Genomic DNA, 19,556 nt, shown 5'->3' with positions numbered 1-19,556 from the left:
GCAGTGGGGATCTTCAGCCTTTCAAGAACATTGCACAAATCTTCTTTTTTTTTCCCCAGAACTGGCTACTTTGCATGCACATTCCATGGCTTGGTAGCTTAAATTCTGTTGCTTTCAGAGACAGCTACTTAGAAGAGCAGGGAGGAGTGGAGCATTCATGTTGAAACAGCAACTCACCATGGCCTGGGGAGAACTGTACCGTAGAATGCTTGGGCAAAACCAGTGGGACCTGGAGTTGTAGTGGCTACCTCTGACAGAGAAAAGACACTGTCAGCCAAACGTATGGATGCAAGGTAGTGCTAGTCAAGGTCAGGAATAGCTTCCTCACTGCTTTGAGCTCCAGCTTGCTGGGAATTGGACTTCATGTACTATTGAGGAAAGTCGGGTAGATGAGAGCTGCCTTCACACTGAAGCATTTGTGTAAGGCGCCTGTCAGCAAAATATGTCTGTATGCAGTCTATGGTACATATGCCATGGTAGCTAGCTTCTGTGTTGCGTATTTAAACCAGATCTGAAAGAATTCATATATCACACTTCTGATAAATTATTCTCACTGAATCAAACTTATAGTTCTGATCAGTATGTTTTAGAGCAGTTTTTGAGGACCTGTTTAGAGTCATGCAGCCAGACCTTTCCTGTTTGCCCCATGTGATGAGACTGTCACTGACATTAAATGCTACCTTCCACTGTGTGTTTCCTTTCCCTACCTTGCAGAAGAATGGCAGAAAGTAGCTGCATATGCTAGTTGTGAATGCAACCCTGAAAGTGAAGGACACTTCCTCTGACTAGAAAGTCTCATTTCAAGGAGATGTCTTCTTCACTTTCTTCCTGGAAGGTGTTAATGCCCTAGCAGTTTACTGGTGTATCTGCTGTTTGATTATCACTGTACACACAGTGGAACAAGAGTGGGTGTTATCTTGGTCATTCTGGCATTGCAAAGTGGATCCTTCCTTTTGTTTATATATCTTAGTGTAGTGGTTTACTTGCACGTTGTCAAACACACATATGTAAAGCTTTTGTCCTAGCAACACATACAGGAGCATGTCTGCCTTCATCCCCTCTATAGGTGTATGTCAAAAGGAGTGGACTTGCTCTTTTGTGTTCTACTTGACTTACTTAGTTGCAGTGACAGTATTGGGAGATTTTTTTTTATTTGAAGCTTTATTATTTTGGGCTCCAGATTTTAATTTTTAAGAGCTCAGGCTTAGGACAAACATGTTTTTCTTCTGTGTAGGATGACTTCAGTCTCTGTTGCCTGATAATACATTCTGACGATGGTTGATTCTGCTTTGTGCTCTTTAACAGAGATGATGGCAGGCATGTTGTGCTTGCAAAGCAAGCCTGCCAGCCATACTAATGGGAATTACCTTGCAGGCAAATCTATAAACTCAACTGGGAGCAAAGTTGAGATATTTGTGCTAAAGGTAGGGTGGCTGTTTCGAAGTGGTGCTCACAAGTGAAGCTGTTTGCTTACAATTAAAAGATTCTGTAGTGTTCTGTGTCTTCTTGCAAGAAGTGTTGTGTTTCTTCTGTGCAAGAAATAGTCGCCTAATAATGTCCACCTGGGCTTATTTATACTAAAGTAAGCTGAAACAACTTAAAGAAATAGCATTTTTTTTCTGTCTCTAAATGGTTTGCTCAGTCAGCATCTACAATCTCTTCAAAACAGAGCTTCAATGCCTAGAAAACCTCAGAGATATTATTGGAGCTAAGAGGCTTAAAGGTCTCTAAGGATCTTCTCTTTAGTCTGATGCCACTCTTTATTGTGTAAGATTTAATAGTCCTGTCAGCTAAAATTTATTCATCTCTGTTGCAGCACTAGTTAAAAAGAGCTAGTTAAGAGAAAGGGTGAATAAAGGTAGACCTCTGCATCCAGCTTCTTTCAGGATGAACTGCCATACATTCCAACACAGCCTTCTCAAACCGATTGTTGTCATGATAATGGCAAGTATTTTCTGGAGCTAGAAGTTTCCCCGGCTAGTCATTTAAACAAATTTCTCAATCTTGTGCATGGCCACTTGGGCCATACTTATCAGTTCCTCTGTCTCTAGGATGTCATTACCTGCCAAGATGGTGTGCCCTGATTCTTTTTCTCTGGGCCACTTGATATACTTTGTTCTCTTAACTGTCTATCAAAGCTCTTGCAAGGCTTTGGTAAGTTTTTGGTTTGGTTTTTTTTTTAACCAAGTTCCTTTCTTCACCTATGGTTCAAGAGGCACAATAAGATTCCTGATACCAGAGAGTACAAATGTAGGTTCTTCCTGTCACGAATCGCTGAGAACATTTTTAGTGCTTCTAGATTGCATGGCCAGACATGTTTTGTCACCTCTTATACCAAGCTGACTAGCAGAGATGCTTAAGAACTTGGTGAATGTACCACTGGTATATTAAAGGCCTTTATATTATTTGTTTATATTTTATCCTATAGTAGATACATATTCTTTAGTAAATGGACACTACCCCCTCCTCCCCCCATTAAGAGGGAATGTCTCCTTGGTTTAGTGACCCTACTTGGAAAGACTCAAGTCTTAAAGCCTATGGACTCATTCGCATGAATTTGGGGAGCTGAAGGTTGTTAGATAGGTTTGTTTGCCTTCTTCTGTCTTATTCTTGCAGAAAGTGTTACCACCCTGGTTTTCACTAATAAAGGATTCAGACATGGCACCATGAATGCATGAGTATTCTCTAACATGGTTAATATTTCCTTATATCTACGAAAACTGTTTCTTTTGTGTTGGTTTTAGATAGCACATGTGCTAGTGGTTGTGGGAGATAGCAAGTGATTCAACTACGCAATGTTTTGTTCATTGATCTGGCTCTGAAAAGGACTTCGGTGGGATGTGGACCAAGGAAACTGATGAAAGTTGTTTCCTCTAAAGAGAAAACACCAAGGTGGAGCTATGTAAACTTTCATAACTTTATTGCAGGAGTTATTCTTGCTTTGGGACCTGTGTGAAAACACTGACAGCTTTCATTATCTCAATTCTGCATAGATATTCTTGCTAAGCTATGGTTAGATTGATCTAGGTTGAAACTGCATAGCTTCAGGAAGTGGAGTTTTATTGTAAGCTTATTTCTTCAGTTCTTAGGATGATGCTTTCAAGATTGTAAATTCATACCATGAGAGATGCATATTACTGAACTTAGCAAAAGGTAGAGACGTACGGACGGCAAAACATCTGCATCTGAAGGGAGGCTGTGGGCATGGTTTAAAATGGCCTAATCAAAGTTATTATGAAATGTATTATGATCCAGAAATTTATTCCTTAATTTCAGAACTTTTTTAAAGAAAAAATAATTCCTTGAGCGTGACAGCAGATAGCCTTTACAATGCTGTTGGACAGGTGTCCTCTTGTTTCTGAAGTATACAATCAAGTCCCCTTTCCCTCAGTAAACTGAGACAGAAACTTTTGTTTATGACATGCTTATCTGTGTTAGAAGACTGGGGGGAGTTAATGTGCAAAAGACCTAAGATTGTGGAGCGTGTCATCATCTTCTGGTCCTTCTAGGAGAAAAGAGAGACTGTAATTCTTTGGAAGCAAGTCCAAGTTGTATTGCATAGATTAGATATTTGCCCTGTACTGATGTAGTCATATGTGTTTGGTATCCTTCAAAATGGAGGAGGAAGCATACAAGAAATACTACCCTGTAGTAACTGCCTTAAGCTTAGTTCCCTGTGGAGGTCCAGTTCAAAGTCCGTGTAAAATGCATGTTATAAAAATGTAATTGGCAAAATGGTTTATACTTAGAGATGCAACTGATTTTTGACTCTACTTCTTGTTTTCCAAGGTGGAGAAAGTACACAGGGGTGATCAGATGGATGGGCTTCTTTATCCTGCTAAGAAAACAGCACCAACAGCAAAAAATGTTACGGAACAAGAAAAGGCATCTCAGAATGTTCCCTCTTCAAAAGCCGACCCTTTGTTAAAACCAAATGTGGAGACTACCCCTGCACCACTTAGTAGTGACTTCAAGCAGAAAGTTGTTAACATCTTGCTGAAGTATTCCAGTGGTCTTTGGGCTAATGCACTTCCCAAATTGTACCAAGACACTTACCAAGTAAAATTCCCAGAAGACATTCTAAATAATCTAGAGTTGCTCTCAGATGTATGTATAGTGGACTATGTGTCTGAAGTTCCCAGAAAGGCCATCCTCTATGCTAAACCGCAGAGACTCATTGATGAAAATCTGAATGTCACTGAGAAAGTCCAGAGGCATGATGGTGTGAAGGCCACAGCTGAACAACAGTATGAAGAATCCAAGGACCAGTATCCAGAGAACATAACTGTTCCTCCTCTAATCATTCCATCTGAAGGATCTGTGTCTGTCATGGTGTTAGAACTGAAGAACACTAATGAGGTCCTAATTAGGCAAGTTTGTACTTCAGAATCTATCTTTTTTGCTTTATTTATAAATCCACATACTCGTATTGTGCAGATCTGTATTAAGAGAAGAGATGAACAGGAGGTTGCAGGACTTTATTTACTTATTTTGGTAATGAATCTTAAGGATCCTTTTGTGTGCTTAAATGGAAATTTTCTGAAACTTTTTCTGTGCTGAGCTCATCAGTTTTATCTTTAGCTTGTCTGAGAATCAAAGCAGATTTGACTTGCTGTTGGAAGACTTTTTAAGATAACCCTACTGTAACGCATGGTAGTATTCAGATATTGCTGCAGTACTTATTAAAATTTGTTTTACTTCTAAAACTGCCTTACTACTGACTAGGTGTGACTTGAGTGTGTTCAGGTTGCACTGCAGTTTTCACTTTTGGGGAGAGATGAGCTTCCATCCAACAATAAACTACTAGTCCTTCTTTGTTTGATTGCTAATCTGCCCAGCCTTAGAGGACAGTGTAAGAAGTGGATTGTAATGGCTATCTTACTTCTGTGTTATTGTACTGTTTCAGGAAATACCATTATAAGCTTTGTATGTTTCATTGTTGAGTTAAAATACATAAACCGTAGCAGTTCTTTAAAACTTAACAACCAACCAACCAACCAAAAAAACAACCAAACACTTTTTATAGAGTATATTTCATTATGAAAATTATTTCAAATCAAGCCTAATCTTAAAGAGTTTTATATGTCACTTCAAAGGATGAATCAAGCAACTGCATGGTCATGTGCTATATTGTCAACTTTGGTTTTTCCCACTAGTTTTGGCAGTTTCAGCTTTCATTAGGCAGTTTTAGTCATTCTCAGATATCCTGATTAGGATTGAAATAAGTACGTGTGCAGTTTACCTACAGACCCTTTCACAACGAAATAACCTGCTCCTCATTGCTGGTTGGCAATATTCAACACACTAGCCTTAAGGCTGAAAGTTAGATATCCTTTTTCTCTCTAGCTATCAGTGATGTACTGGAATACTCAGCCTTGAACTTCCTTAATGTGTCAGTCCACCATTTTAGCTTCCTGAAGTTATGGAATCTTAATGGCTGACAATCTGTAGTGAAAATGCTGATACTTTGGTGTTATGAGAGAAATTCTCATTTGAGAATGTTGCCATCTTTGTTTTAGCTGCTAGCACCATTCCTATATCGTGCTTTTTCTCAGATAAGCTTTTTTTGTACATTGCTTAGGCATTTATTTTGTATACTGATATTACCACAAAGCATAATTTAAGGTTCTTCAGCATTACTATTTGTGTTGTCTCCAGCTGGACAAGTCAATAATTTTAGCGAAGAAGACACAGCTGGAATTTGAGTAAACCTAATAATAAAAAACAGAAATCACAGGAGGAAGAAGCAAAGAAAGGAGAGGCTTTATGGTTTAACTTGTTCCTGTGAGAGCTCTGTTTTAATTTAGTCTAAGACATGAAAGATTATGAAGATTAATAGTGCCAGGAGAGACAGCCAATTTAAGACATGTAATCATCTGTACATAGAGACACTGAAACAGTTAGACATGATGGATATTCCATGTTTTGTATTGGGAAGAGCAGGAACAAATTATCTGGTTCTAACTTCCAGCTTACCATGCAGGTGGGACTTCACTCTGCAAAACTTTCCTTCTCACGGTACACCTTTTAATTCTGGCAGCATTGATAACTTGCTGTATATGTGGAGTAATAAATCTTAGCTTTCTAATCTAAGAAATTATAAGTTATTTTAAGGACGTTTCTACTAATTATTTGGGGGAATGCTTTGAGTTCCATGGATTAAACTACCACATGGCACTGATGAGCTGAGAGTGACCATGTTAAAATTTCTCTAAAGCAGCAGTTCCCAAATTTTGGACCATGGTTCTTAGACAATATTAAAGTTTCTGAATTTGTCAGCTCTGTGTAGGTATGTGGTGGTGGTTAGTGGTTTCTTGGCCGTAAATACTGAAATGACTACTTAGGGTTATCTATGTACTTCATGGGCAAGGTCATTTGTCTTCAAGATTAAACTAGCCCTGAAGGGAATAGTTTTTTGCCATGACAAGAAAATGTTCATGTAGATGTATAGGAAGGAAACAATGCATGGACTCACCTTTCCCATGCATGTACTTTCTCCTGATCTACACAAGAACTGTGTAGTGGCTATTGGTTGATGTTGATTTTTGCACGATTGATAAAATCAAGATTCCTCTTTCTGTATGGGGAATGGCGCAGTATCTCTTTACTTTCCTGGTATGTAGCTAAGTGTTTGGCTGAAACCTTTTAAATGCAGTACTAATTAAGACAAAGATGGAAGGTTTGGTGCTATTTCAAGTTTGAGACAATTATGTACAATTCTGTAGGAATTCTGATGTAGTCAGAATGAAAGTGAGGTGGCAGAAACACTCCTAGATATTTGCTATATCTCTGCAATAGTATGATTGAAGGCAGAGATGATACGCTAGGTGCTACATTTGAATTCTTAAAAGAAATAATTAACTGTCACCTTTTACTTCAACTACCTTGAGTCTCTGTGCTACAGCTCAGACACTTTTTTTCTCCTTTTATGTTTTTGAATAGACAAAATTTTAAAGCTTGTTTCACGATGGAAGCATATGCCTCTGTTCCTTTCACAGAGAAGCAGCAAGCTTTATGTGACGTGAATTGGTTGCACTTGAGATTTAAGAATGGTACCGAATGCACATTTGCAGTGTCTGGCCACCTGCACGTAGATAAATCTCTAACACACTTTTCTGAGGTAGCTCTCCAAGATTCTTTTCTAAAGAATCTGAAAAATAATTTTTCAATTGGCTTTGAGCAGCCAAAAACTTCTTCAGTATGATGCTTACCTATTACCAGACAATAGTGATTTCCCATTTGGTGTTTTCAGTAAGTTTATGTAGTTTAATAAAGAAGATCTATGCAGCACAAACTGCTTCAGTATGAACTGTTAGGTCAGTGGCCTAATATCAGGATTGTTCTGAAGGCCAAGAGTAAACAGCACATGGTTTGACAGCTGATTTGTGAAGTTATTTTAGATACTTTGGTTTTGATCTACCTCAGTGGAACCTGATTCAGCTGGTGTTTGTTAATGACAGAGTAACTTCAGAGATGATGTGTTAGTTTTCTTTTATACTTGGTCTTGGATACTACTCTCCTCTTGTGGTCAAGTTGCTCTGACTAAAAATCTAGTTGATCATGTTAGATTATACCCTGCTGGACCACATTTACTGCCAACAGAAGTGCTAAATATTATGTCAGTTACTTTTCTGTAGCCCTGTTAATGGGAAAAGAGTTTGGATACTGACGTACTTAGAAAATGTATATGTCCATGATTTACTTATACTCTTATATGCATATAAATGTTCTTAGGTTTTTATTCAGCTTTTTGAAGTTGCATCCTAACTCTTATGGTGTTGTGTTTGTGGTTTTTTTTTTTTGTTTGTTTTGGGTTTTTTTTGTAAAATACTGTAGGTATGTAGGCAAAGATTATTCTTCTGCCCAGGAACAAATGGAAGACGACATGAAAGCATACTATAGTCAGAACAGTACAGTGGCACGAGCTCAGTCTCTGAGAGTTGGGCAGCTTGTTGCAGTACACGCTGAAGAAGATGCCTGGTTGCGTGCTCGGATAGTTTCTCTAGAAGACAACAGAATAAAGGCAAGCAATTACTTCTTTTGGCACTTCAATAAAAACTTCAAACAATCTTGGGTTTTTTTACATACATAGTCAATACCTAAATATGCTGAACTAGCATTCTGTCCTTTCTTGCCCTGAAGTACTTCTATTTTCAGTTATATGAGAAATTAAGACTTTTATGAATTTATGTGATTGCCATATTAAATGGCCTTTCAGGCTTTATCCATTTCCAGTTTTGAGTTTTGGGGTTTTGGTTTGGGTTTTATATGGGGCTGGGCCCTATAGCACTTTTGTACTGAAAATGTGCCTTTGATAGTCTTGGGAGGAATGGGTGTAGTAGCACTATTTGGAATGGGACAGAGGAAGGGAACAAAATTGAATTGCTGGTAGATCTTGTTTGAAGTCCTGTATTGTAGTATAAATTACATGCGCTAAACAGCAAGGCAATGAGAAAGATACGCTTGTATTCCCTTCCAGGCAGATCTGGTACTCTGGGTTCCAGATGTAGTAGGTGTAGATACGCAGTGTGCATTTCAATTAAACCCCTTTGAGATTATTTAACTCCTTTCTTAAACTTTTCCTGGGCCAAGCAGACTCTTCTTGCCATCTGCAATGAAACTAGAATATATGATAGAAATGTAATAAAAGTTTCAGACTTCTCAATTATTTCTTGCCTAGTCAAACACTAATGATAACTTTTTATTCTTTGTTCCCCCGAGTTAACTGACTTTTTACCCAGGTGTACTTAACACACTTCTAAAGTTGATCCATTTCGTAATTACTTAAATGGCATATGTATTAGAATTGAGGTTTTTCTGAAAGTTAGTGTGATACCCTTCAGCTGGAACTTGGAGCAGGGTGTCAGAACTCTGTTTTGTGAAAGATTACTGGGTTTAGGGAAGTTACAAGGACGTTGGTAGCAAGCTTGCCTCTAATTTCTCTCTAGTTAGAGCAGTCAGCCAAAGGAAAGCCACCTGCTTTATTGCAGCATACGCTGATTATCCTCTGACACAGTGTTCAGACTCCCTTGTCAATGTTTGGTATGCAGACATTTTGCGTGATAGAGTTTAGAAAAAACTTGTAAAAAGCCCTGTCAGAGCCTTCTTTCTCTCACTTTAGTGCCAATCATTTGCTGCCAATCAGCAGTTTCCCCACTGGTTTCCTACCTTGACTGGTATTTGTACCAAAGTTACTATAAGCATATATCAAAATTATTCTTTTAATGCTGTAAAAACAAAAGGCAAAACATAGAATGGCACTTAAGTGGTATTTGACTTCTCAACACTTTCAAAACTTGACAAATAAAAAATGCCACTTTTATTACCTTTCTTCATGTGGTTTGAGGTAATATGTGCCAAGTCCTTCCAGCACTGTTCCTATTAAGAGCTGGGATTCTGTGGAATAGTTGGAGAGGATGGTTTTACAGAGATCTTAAGAAGAAATCTTTCCCTGAAAACTGAACATTCAAGCAGTGAAATAAACATGCGATTAATGGCATTATGTAGTACTAAATTAGTGAAAAGTGATCTGTCTGTGGCTGCACAGAGAATGTGGTAACTGAGTACACTTTCCCTAGACTCAGGAAAACTTACTTACAATCATATCAATGATCTTATGCATTTATTCCCTTATCCATTATCAGGTAAGCTATGTGGATCATGGCTTCAGTGAGTTTGTTGAAAGCAACAGTGTGTACAAACTACAGAAACAGTTCAATTCACTTCCATTTCAAGCTGCAAAATGTAAACTGGCAGGTAAGAGAAAGCCAATGTTGACTATACAGCTTGCTGTTGCACGATTTATGGCTCAAAGCATCTCAGTCTGGGAGTTTTGATCCTTGTTTGGGATAACTCTATGTATGTTAGATTTTGTCCAAGACAGCTAATCTGAGCAGACACAGGTAGGCATGGAAAGAAGGAAATGGAAGGAAGGTTGTGAAGGAGAGTTTTATAAAGAAACCTTGATATTAGAAGACCTTGATATCCAGTATCTCTTTAATGAAGCTCAGCTACTTCTGCACTTAACTTGGATGCCCTTGTCCCTTTAATATATGTAAGCCTAAAGAAACATAAGTAAATGTTTTCTGTTGTGTGAAGCAATGTAGTAGCACAAGTCCTTTTTCCACAAATGAGGTGTATCTGTTGTGGCCAGGTTGGGCAATATTCCTAAATATGTTCCTATTTAGTTATTTTAAAGTGATCCTTTCCTTTTCAGTACTTGCATACTTGCAGACCTTATAGAGTCTGCTGGAAATTATTTAGCTTCCTAAAACTGGTAGGCATTTCTAACTTTTAAAAAATATTTTTAGTTTTTAATATATAAAATTGGCATGAGTGAGCTTTTAGTTTGTTTGGTTTTGTTGGTTTTTTGTTTTTATTTTTATTAATACTTGGGTGCATTCCTTTTTTCTCTGCTTTTGCCTCAACTATTTCTGAAGAGGACCTTTCTCACATTCCCCAGAGTTGTCTTTCTATATTAAAAAGGTGGAAATTAAGCAGAATGGAAGTAGAGTTGCAGTACACCTTTCCTGCCACATCCTGAGTCTTGGAAAGATTCCTGTTGCAAACACAGACCTGGTTATTATTTTTCCCTCTGAATAGAGTGGTACATAAACAGTATGGCGTATCTTACAGGACTTGAATTCTTCTGTGATGATCCTGTCCTTGTAAAGAGTGTGGAATCACAGACATGCTCCAAGATATTTGCTGTGGAAATACTGGAAAAGAGTGATATTCCTCTTCTTGTTCTCTATGACACTTCTGGAGAAGACGATATCAACATCAATGCTACTTGTCTGAAGGCGTTGTATGACAAGTCCCTTGAACTGCACCTACAGGTACCATTTTCCTGTTTCCTTAATTCATTAAAAATCCTTGACTGCTAAGGTCTTGGATGGACAAAAACAGTACTCAGAAATTTGCTAAGTTTGTGTATGTGGGGTTTTCCTGCCTTTCTTGTCAAAATCTTACTGTTGCAGGTAGATGCACTATATACAAATGTCAGAGTAACCAGTGTCTTCTCTGACGGAAGCCTGTATTGCCAAGTGCCATCTAAAGGCTTATCTAGACTTTCTGAAGTCTTGCAGAAACTAGAAGACTACTTCCATTACAAGGTAGGTTCTACGGTGAGAGAGGTGGTGAAGTCATGTAGCCTTTCTTCAGAATGCACCAATTACTTTGCACATAAGTTCAAGTTTCTGAGGTAGCCATGGCCTATTCAAAAGCCTACAAATTCTCTTCCTAGATTTTTGGGGCATGAAAAGTGTTTTTGGTGCTTTCTGTTCAGAAGCTGTCTAAGGCTTCTGTAACTATGTATGACTTTCCTTGATTAGTTAGAACAGTAACAGTATGGCTCATTATGGGAAGCTTCCAATGGAAACTGCATCAGATTGGTATAAAGCCTGTGGAGATACTGCCATATTTTTTTTTCTGGAAGTTTTACTTACGTCATGGAGTTGAGGTGTGTAAACAGCCTGGCCCACAGCACCCCCTGCAAAGCAGTATAACCAAGGTCTGTTGTTCTTAGCCTGGCTTCCATGGAGATGCAGTGGCTTTGATCTGATCTGCTGCATTTCTTGTCCTTGTACCCCTTAGCTTTTGAATGTTGTGGCTAATTTCAACTAGAACTGATGTATAGGAGGTATTTTCAAAAGTCTTAAATTGCTTTAAAATAGGCATGCAGCAGAGAAGTCAGACATTCCACCAACCATTTACAGACACATGCAACAACCCTTACTAGACTTTAGAGAACTGCAGAGAACATACACAAAAAAGAAGAAATCTTAAGAGAATCTAATTTGTTTAACATTGATCTGAGCCTTAGAGAATCAAACCATGAAGTGCAGATCCTTGGAGGTCCTGTTAGAACTGCTGCTTGTGAAACTACTCTCTCAAAGTGGTTTTAGGTGTAGAAGTTGAGCTTTAGACCGGTTATAGAACACCATCTGGAAATACTTTATATTGAACATGTCTCAATTATCATGGTTCAGTTTCAAGCAAGCTAATCACTGAAGGAAGGTGTATAGAACACTGAAATGTTTAGCAACACAAAGGCAGGCAGCCAGACAGGTATTTCAAAAGTTTGGGTTTTCTGGGCAGAAAGCGTATGTTACATTCTTGTTGCTACGAAAGAGAGACATTGACTTTCTGAATCTTTTAATATCGATCTGCATATGGGGTAAAAGAAGCATTCTTATATTTGCTGTTTGTCTTGAGGGGGGGTATTTTCCCTGAGAATTTAAACAAACTAAGGTGTTGATGGGTCTTCAAATGGAGTTTCTTCATGCTTTTTATAGTGTAGCCTGCTGTGGTTTACCTGGCAACTCAGCCCCACACAGCTGCTGGCTCACTCCCCTGCCGGCAGGATGGGGGAGAGAATCAGAAGGGTAATGCTCGTGGGTTGGGATAAGAACAGTTTAAAACAATAATAACAACAATAATAGTAATGCAATGAAACGGAGAATATCGAGAGAGGAGAAACCCAGGGCAGCAGGGGAAGGGGAAATGAACACCCAAAACAAACCACACATGACACAGCCTCTCACCACCCACCAACCCAACACCGCCAGCCCCCAAGCCGCAACCGCCCCCACGCACCAACTGCCCCAGTTAATGCGCTGGTCATGGCATCACATGGCATGGGAGGAACATCCCATTGGCCAGTCGGGGTCAGCTGCCTTGGCTGTGGCCCCGCCCCTCCCGGCCTCCTGCCCACGTTCCAGATCATGGGAAGCTGGAAAGGTCCCCGACTACTGCAGGCACTACAGCGAAGAGAATTAACCCTTCTGCAGCCAAAACCAGCACAAGCCATTGCCTTGTTATGTTATTTAGGATCATCATGGTGAATGTCATGCCCATGAGGCTTTCATTTGAGTCAGAAGTAAATTTGGGTTGTAAAATATCTCAACAAATGGTGTGCTCTAGAATATAAGGTAGGAGCTTCAGTTGTCTGTCATAGCTCTAAAATGCTCTTGCTTTTCAGAACACTGAAGTAATGGTTTGTGATTTCATATTCTATGTGAATTATCATCCAGATGTGGCTTTTTTCTCCCTGGTGCTTTGTATTCTTCTCTCAGTTTCCCTGTAAGATACCCATATTAGAATTAAAGCTTTACTGATTGGGGAAGCTTAAAACAATGCAATAAGAAATGCTTCTGAGGCTTGAGAGAGCATATATTTGTAACAGAGTTTTTGCTTCTCAGAACTATTTATTCCACGTATGCCTTTTGAAGTGGTTAGTTGAGTGCCAGATAGTAACAGTTCCATGCATTTTAACTTCTGTCTTTATATTTGCAGCAGACATCTGAGCTTAATGTATCACTACCTTTCTGTGGCAAAATCTGCTTGTTTCCTTCCAAAGGAAAATGGGCACGCGTAGAGGTAAGAAGTATACAAAGAAGAGCTGCAGTTTTCCCACATAGAAATGTCTCTTTGTTCAGCTAAGTCTGAAGCCTTAGTTTTTGAGAAATTTGTTACAGTGTATGTGTCGCTGTTGTGTATTTAACCTCAAAATGGTGTTCTTGCTTTCTTCTTTCAGATAAGAATTATTCACACTAGAAGGGCACTTGATGTGCAGTTCATGGATACTGGAACAGTTGCAACTGTAAAAGTATCAGAGCTTAGAGAAATCCCACCACAATTCCTGAGAGAAGTAATTGCAATACCTCCTCAGGTACAAAGACATGTTAAGGTTAACTTATGCTAGATCTCTTGGTAGGTTTGCAGTGCTGCTACTTCAAGGTTTATGTAATGAAATTTTGTTTTGTTTAATAGCATTTGACATTGGAGCATATTCCATTGTGCATCTTCACCTGAAATAAATCATAACATAGTCCTATGTATCAACAAGATGTGGTGTATGTGTAATGGTACTTTTGCATGTTCTTCTGTCTCTTTGTATGTCATACATTGTTAAATCTGTCAGCATTAATGAAGTTTCCATGAAAAGCAACTTGTGGACTGGTTTACATATTACTAAATTATACCTTGTATTCTTAATTCTGTTCTTAGGCTATAAAATGCTGCCTAGCAGATCTGCCTCCTAACACTGGCATGTGGACTCCAGATGCTGTACTGTGGCTGAGAGACACTGTAATGAATTGTCCTGAATTTAGCATGAAGGTAAATAGTCAAAATGTCTGTTACTTGAAATCCATAGGCCTGTGGAAAGAGCATTGAAGGAACAACTCTAGGAGCTTAACCAATCATCAAACTGATTTTTGTTATAGAAGTTTAAAAGATTATAGCCAGCTCTTGGACGTAAATTCTATGCAGAGCCCTTTTCTGAGGACATTTGGCATAAAACTTATTTGCTTAAGCCTGTTAGAAAGTTTTCCCCACAAGAATTTAAGAACTTTCACATTAGCCTTTCACATTTTGCTGTCCTAGTCCAAATATGCAGCTAGTTATTTTACCAACTGATAAGAAAGAAACAGAGCTGTTAATGTTCCACCACATAAAAAGATAAAAATGTTGAGCTAATCTTAAATTATTTTTATGCCTTTTGTGAGCATAGCTTTTTCTCCTGATCTTGAAAAGCAGACTTATTTTTTGTTTACTTTTTCTAATCCAGTGTGATTTAGTATACGCTATTGCAGACTTACAACTTCTGTTATCTTTGAGATAAAATTATTTCTGCTTGCAGTGTATCCTATCTAGTTTAATTAACTGAAAACACCCTTCTAAAGGAAATCTATTACTATTACTAGCTGCAGACTAAACAAAGCTAATTTCCTCTTAAAAGTCTGATCCTGGATACTGTCACAGCACTTGGAAAAGTGTTTTGTAGTTTTCCTTTACCTTTTTACTTGCTTTAACACTGGAGACAGTATAGTTAAAACATAGCTCCTCTTGTCTAGGACTTGGGACTGTTGCATCTGGCTTTTCTAAGTATCTTCTAAGAGAGTTTGAGTTTGGTACTAATTTTTGCTTGATTAAATAATAGAGGGCAGATGTATGGTTTTAAGTGTGGAAAGTTTTTATTCCTGGCTAAGCAAATCAACAGAAGAATCTGTAAAGAAATGTTACATACTTTGTCAAGTGAAAAATCTAAGTGCTTCACTATCAATAATCCTAGCATATCTGATATTAAATAGGAAATATTTATCTGTTGGTGTTTGAAAATTATGCATGATACAAACCTGGAAGCTTTTTTCATCTTTATCTTTTTCCCATCCTTAATTTACTAGGCTTCATCTCCCATAATGACAGGAAGAGCATTCCGAAGGATTAAGTGTTAATATTTAATAGCATTACTTAGTTGTTTAGGTCTGTATGGACACTGGCTACTGTTCTTCTGAAAACTAGAATTGCACACACAGTACTGAGGTTGAACCTGTTGGGTGGAACAAAGCTCAGTTGAAGCTTTGTATTTGCTTTACATCAGTGAAATAGCTGCAAATGTTCTTTTAGCTGCTGTGAGTTGCTTACTATCCAGCAACTTCATTATATTGGAGAGAACCTGGAAGATACTTCTGTGCATATAGAATGCACTGCTACTGCTTTTCTGTTAAAGGCTTTAGTCTTCTGTACAAAATCAGATGTGCATTTAATAGTTATTAACTGGAAGTTAAACTGTATTTTGTTTTCCAAGGTGGTTAAACAGGATGGTTCAAAGGGAATTGCGCACGTTTACTTGTTTGCTCCAGAGATTTTCCCAGACATGGATCATAGTGTCAATCGACAGATCAAAAATGCAGACTTGTGGAAGCATCAGAAAGATGTTTTCTTGAGTGTTGCACCCAGTGGGACAAGCTCCACAAAAGTGACAAGTGATGCTGTTTCAGCTCTACGGTTAACTGGTGGAAGGCTAGAGAAGAATTTCTCTGATTCAGCCAGAGAACCTAGCAGTGCAGTGTCTACCACTGATATGCCTCCACCTCTACCCTTGTCAAAGACTGGTGAGCTCATGGATGTCTATGTCTCATTGGCCTGCCATCCAGGTCACTTTATTGTCCAGCCTTGGAAAGAGCTACATAATCTGGAAGCCCTAATGGAAGAAATGCTTTTGTACTACAGCAGGGCAGAAGAGAAACCTGTGAACATTGACAAAAACAAGCTGTATGCAGCTAAAATTGAAAATCAGTAAGTAGATACTTAAAAAGATCTTTGAAGGCTAGCCTAGCTCTGCTTTGCCCGCATTGTTAACAAGGCGGCAGATGTCCGATGATATCTGAGAGATTGAGGGACTAAATGACATTGCAGTCTCTTCATGTTTCCAGATTGTAGTTGGAAAAGTTTACTTCTATTCAGATAACACCAGATGTGGGAAGCCTGAGACATGTTGGTTAAGACCTTTTAGTCGTATCTTATTTTTCTGGTGCCTTCACAGCGTGTGAATACAAATTGAAATAATCTATTCTTGTTCTCCCCCTTTTTAGGTGGTACAGGGTCATAATAAAAGGAATTCTTAGAAGTGGGTTTTTGTCAGTGTATGAGCTGGACTATGGTAAACATGAGTTTGTCAGCGTAGAGAAAGTACAGCCGCTCATGGATGCATTTAGAAAACTACCTTTCCAAGCTGTAACAGCTCAGCTTGCAGGTAGGTAGTAAGCAATACAATTTTTTTTTGTTAAAGTCTTACATCAGTGGGGATACCAAGTGAACAGAATTGCAAAGTGGACAAAGCCAAAGGTTAGTGATGTAACTGGTTTTTTGCTAGAGTAAGCATGTACCTGCTTGCAAAAAACATGCTTAATGCATGCACGTTTATGTCATCAAAGTAGCTCTGCTTTTCTTCTTGACATAGGTGATGATGATTCTGTTCTATTCTTTGGTATTTTTTTAATTTAATGCAGCACTTATAGTTACCATGTATAAAACCGAAGATTGCTTGAACTTTCCCAGCAGCTGCTTTTCATTGTCATAAATATTCATCATTTCATGTATGTGGTGTTTAATATGCAAAGGACACAGGAAAATCACAACTAAATGGTTTTTGGATCCTTAAGCATAACCCATTACGAAGTATGGAAGTTTTGATGTATCTGTTGATAAGATCTTATGTTCTGAGTATGCTAATCTACGTAAAGTTAGGAACTGGATACTGAGTTTCTGGATAATTTTTTTATATATATCTTGCCCCTACTGAATTTGCTATTTTCCAGTGCATATTTAGAATCCAAAGTTGCCTGAAACATATTGGCGTTCTCAAACAAGCAAAAACATTCCACAAGGAGGGTGGGGGCTTTCAACAGATTTAAATAAGATTAACTTCCTTGAGATTATGGGGCATAGAACCTGCATACATCTGATAGAATTTTAAAAATGAAACTTGGTCTCTCCTTGATGTCTTTTCTTTCCTTTTCCAAATTTTTCTTTCATTTCTGCGTTGCTTTCAGATGTATGCATCTCCTCTTACTCCGTTGCTGTTTTCTGCCACTGTCTGGTCAGCACTAGTCTAGACTTCAGTTACAGAATACGCTTGTCTGAAGTGGCAGGCCGCGGAGTTGGTGCTCTGATCCTAGGTTGCCTTCTGTGGATCTGCTTTCCTGCATAGCCTCAGTGTGACCTTGGGGGTTGCTTTAAACTAGTGATGATGGATCTGTTACCGACAGGCTGGGGTCCTAGGAGTGCAGTGCTGAAATGAAGCTGATTTCTAGCTGTGCCTGTCTACTGGGGTAGTACAGGATCCAGCTGAGCAAGTCTGCAAGTCGTCCAATTTTCCTGCTTCACAGAATCCCAAGTAGCTAGTTAAGTTGGCCTCTGAGCTGCTTCATGTTGTCAAAGCAGGCCAGCTGAGCCCGGAAGACCGGTAACTATTGTCTTGCTATTTTCCACTTTTTTCTCTTTTTTTCATGTCTGCTACCTCTCAGTCTCTGGTCTATTTCTGTGTAAAATCCCATTTGCTTCCCCACCAGCCTTTCCTAGCGTTAATTACCCTTTCTTAACTGTTGATGAACTGTTGACTTCTCATTCCTTCTGTAACCTGCAAGGAACTGTGTTCCTGTGCTGTCCTGTCCTATCAGTAGCAAGCTGCTGCTAACAGTAAAAGCAAAGTGTTGTCACTTTGCTGTTTTGCTTCTTTTATCCATGAGTAGTTGTTTGGGTATTCATGCACGATATTTGAGCCCCTTGAGTCTAGATGCTGGACACCAGCGGTGGTCTGGGAAGACTGAATTCCAAGTCTGCAGGAGCCACTTCTTTCTTGGTGGATTACACAGCCGTATTCAAAACCTGTTTGGGTTCTAGCATCACATCCCTGAGCACACTTGACTTTGTGGGATGCTGCTCTCAGAAAAGTAGCAGCAGTTGTGAGGCATTCAGGCAGCATTTCTCTTTGCTTCTGCTCTCTGCAGATCTGGTTTGGGACTTGAAGATCTGGCAGATGTTTTAGTAGCTGATGCTGCTTGAAATGAAGAAAACTTAATCTAAAGCAAGGCCAACAGAACAAATAATTTCAGCAACCTCAGGCAGAAGACAAAGAAATAGTTTGATTTGAAAGGTCTTTAGTTTCCTTTTTGACATGTTTCCTAACATGCCTTGATCATGCATGGCAGCTGATATACTTTGAATTACTCAGTCCATGCATTTGCCTTTCACTTCTGCAAACTTATCTGTATATTTAGACTTCAGTAAAAAGTAAATGTCCTAGTCTCTGTGATAATTAAGCTTGTTTGTGTGGGAGATGAGTGAGCTTGAGCTTCTTTCCTAGAGTTAAGATGCATTCAGTAGCACTTGAACATCTGTTTTCTCAAGTATTTAAACTCCCCACAGTTCTTTATAAATGTAATGATTCAGATTGGTCTAGTCTATAAATGACCTTCTGTTTTGCTTTACATTTGTCCTAGGAGTGAAGAGCCAGCAGTGGTCAGAAGAGGCATCAATAGTGTTTCGGAATCTTGTAGAGAAGAAACCCTTGGTGGCACAGATAGAGGCAGTTAATGAAAGCACTAACCCTTGGGATCGAAAAATAGTGACTTTCCTTGTGGACACATCTCTTCCAGATACTGACATATGGATTCATGATTTTGTGTCTCAAAGTCTTGTGGAATTTTCAAAGGATGATTAGTTGCCACTTCTGAAATGTAGCAGCTCAGATTCTTTAGCAATAAAATAAGTAACAGGCTTTGAAGAGAAATATACCTACTACATGGCATTGAACATATGAAGGTGATAAAACTGAAAAATAAGTGTTCTGTGAAAAAAGTTTGTTTAACAAGTTTAGGATCTGTTGACTTTCTGAAAATTTGCACTTTGTTTACCATTGTAATGCTAGAATGTTTGGGTGAAAATATTAAAAAAGATATTTATCAATAAAACAATGTTGACCTTTGTTCTTCTCACCTTTCCCTAATTTTGGGGGGCTTTTTATGTCATAGCTATTACTTAGAACCATTACTCAGACCCATTACTGGGTAATTCTCCCTTTAACTAGCATTTTTATTACTTTGGAAGCATGGAAGCAGTCCTCAATATTTCTGAATTTAGTGCCAGAGACGTGCATTATTGATGGGGTTTTCCCCCTTCCTTAACTTCATAAGAGTTGAATAGTTGAAAGTGCCTTATTTGGAAGACTGCATTTGTGGGGCTTAACTTTCACAGAAGGGTATGCACTT

At 38.7% G+C, this 19,556-nt stretch overlaps 1 protein-coding gene across 5 annotated transcripts in view; it reads left to right on the top strand.

The window, feature by feature from the left end:
• The window catches only part of TDRD7 (tudor domain containing 7), a 51,113-nt gene extending 31,840 nt beyond the window's left edge, over positions 1-19,273 (top strand). For 4 of the 5 annotated variants that reach the window (XM_075078344.1, XM_075078347.1, XM_075078346.1 and 1 more), the window contains exons 7-17: positions 3,790-4,370; positions 7,837-8,023; positions 9,645-9,756; positions 10,636-10,838; positions 10,980-11,114; positions 13,297-13,380; positions 13,538-13,672; positions 14,011-14,121; positions 15,593-16,083; positions 16,380-16,540; positions 18,789-19,273. In XM_075078344.1, coding sequence (XP_074934445.1) covers positions 3,790-4,370; positions 7,837-8,023; positions 9,645-9,756; positions 10,636-10,838; positions 10,980-11,114; positions 13,297-13,380; positions 13,538-13,672; positions 14,011-14,121; positions 15,593-16,083; positions 16,380-16,540; positions 18,789-19,009 — 2,421 coding nt within the window. In that variant the 3' untranslated portion in view covers positions 19,010-19,273. The remainder of the gene's footprint in view (positions 1-3,789; positions 4,371-7,836; positions 8,024-9,644; positions 9,757-10,635; positions 10,839-10,979; positions 11,115-13,296; positions 13,381-13,537; positions 13,673-14,010; positions 14,122-15,592; positions 16,084-16,379; positions 16,541-18,788) is intronic. The other variant, XM_075078348.1, reaches the window with a different exon arrangement.
• Positions 19,274-19,556: the final 283 nt, after the last annotated feature.

The sequence above is a fragment of the Phalacrocorax aristotelis genome, chromosome Z (assembly GCF_949628215.1).
Source record: "Phalacrocorax aristotelis chromosome Z, bGulAri2.1, whole genome shotgun sequence".
NCBI classification, from domain to species: Eukaryota; Metazoa; Chordata; class Aves; order Suliformes; family Phalacrocoracidae; genus Phalacrocorax; species Phalacrocorax aristotelis.
The sequence above is the reverse complement of the archived record's forward strand: the minus strand, read 5'-3'. Positions and strand labels throughout refer to the sequence as shown.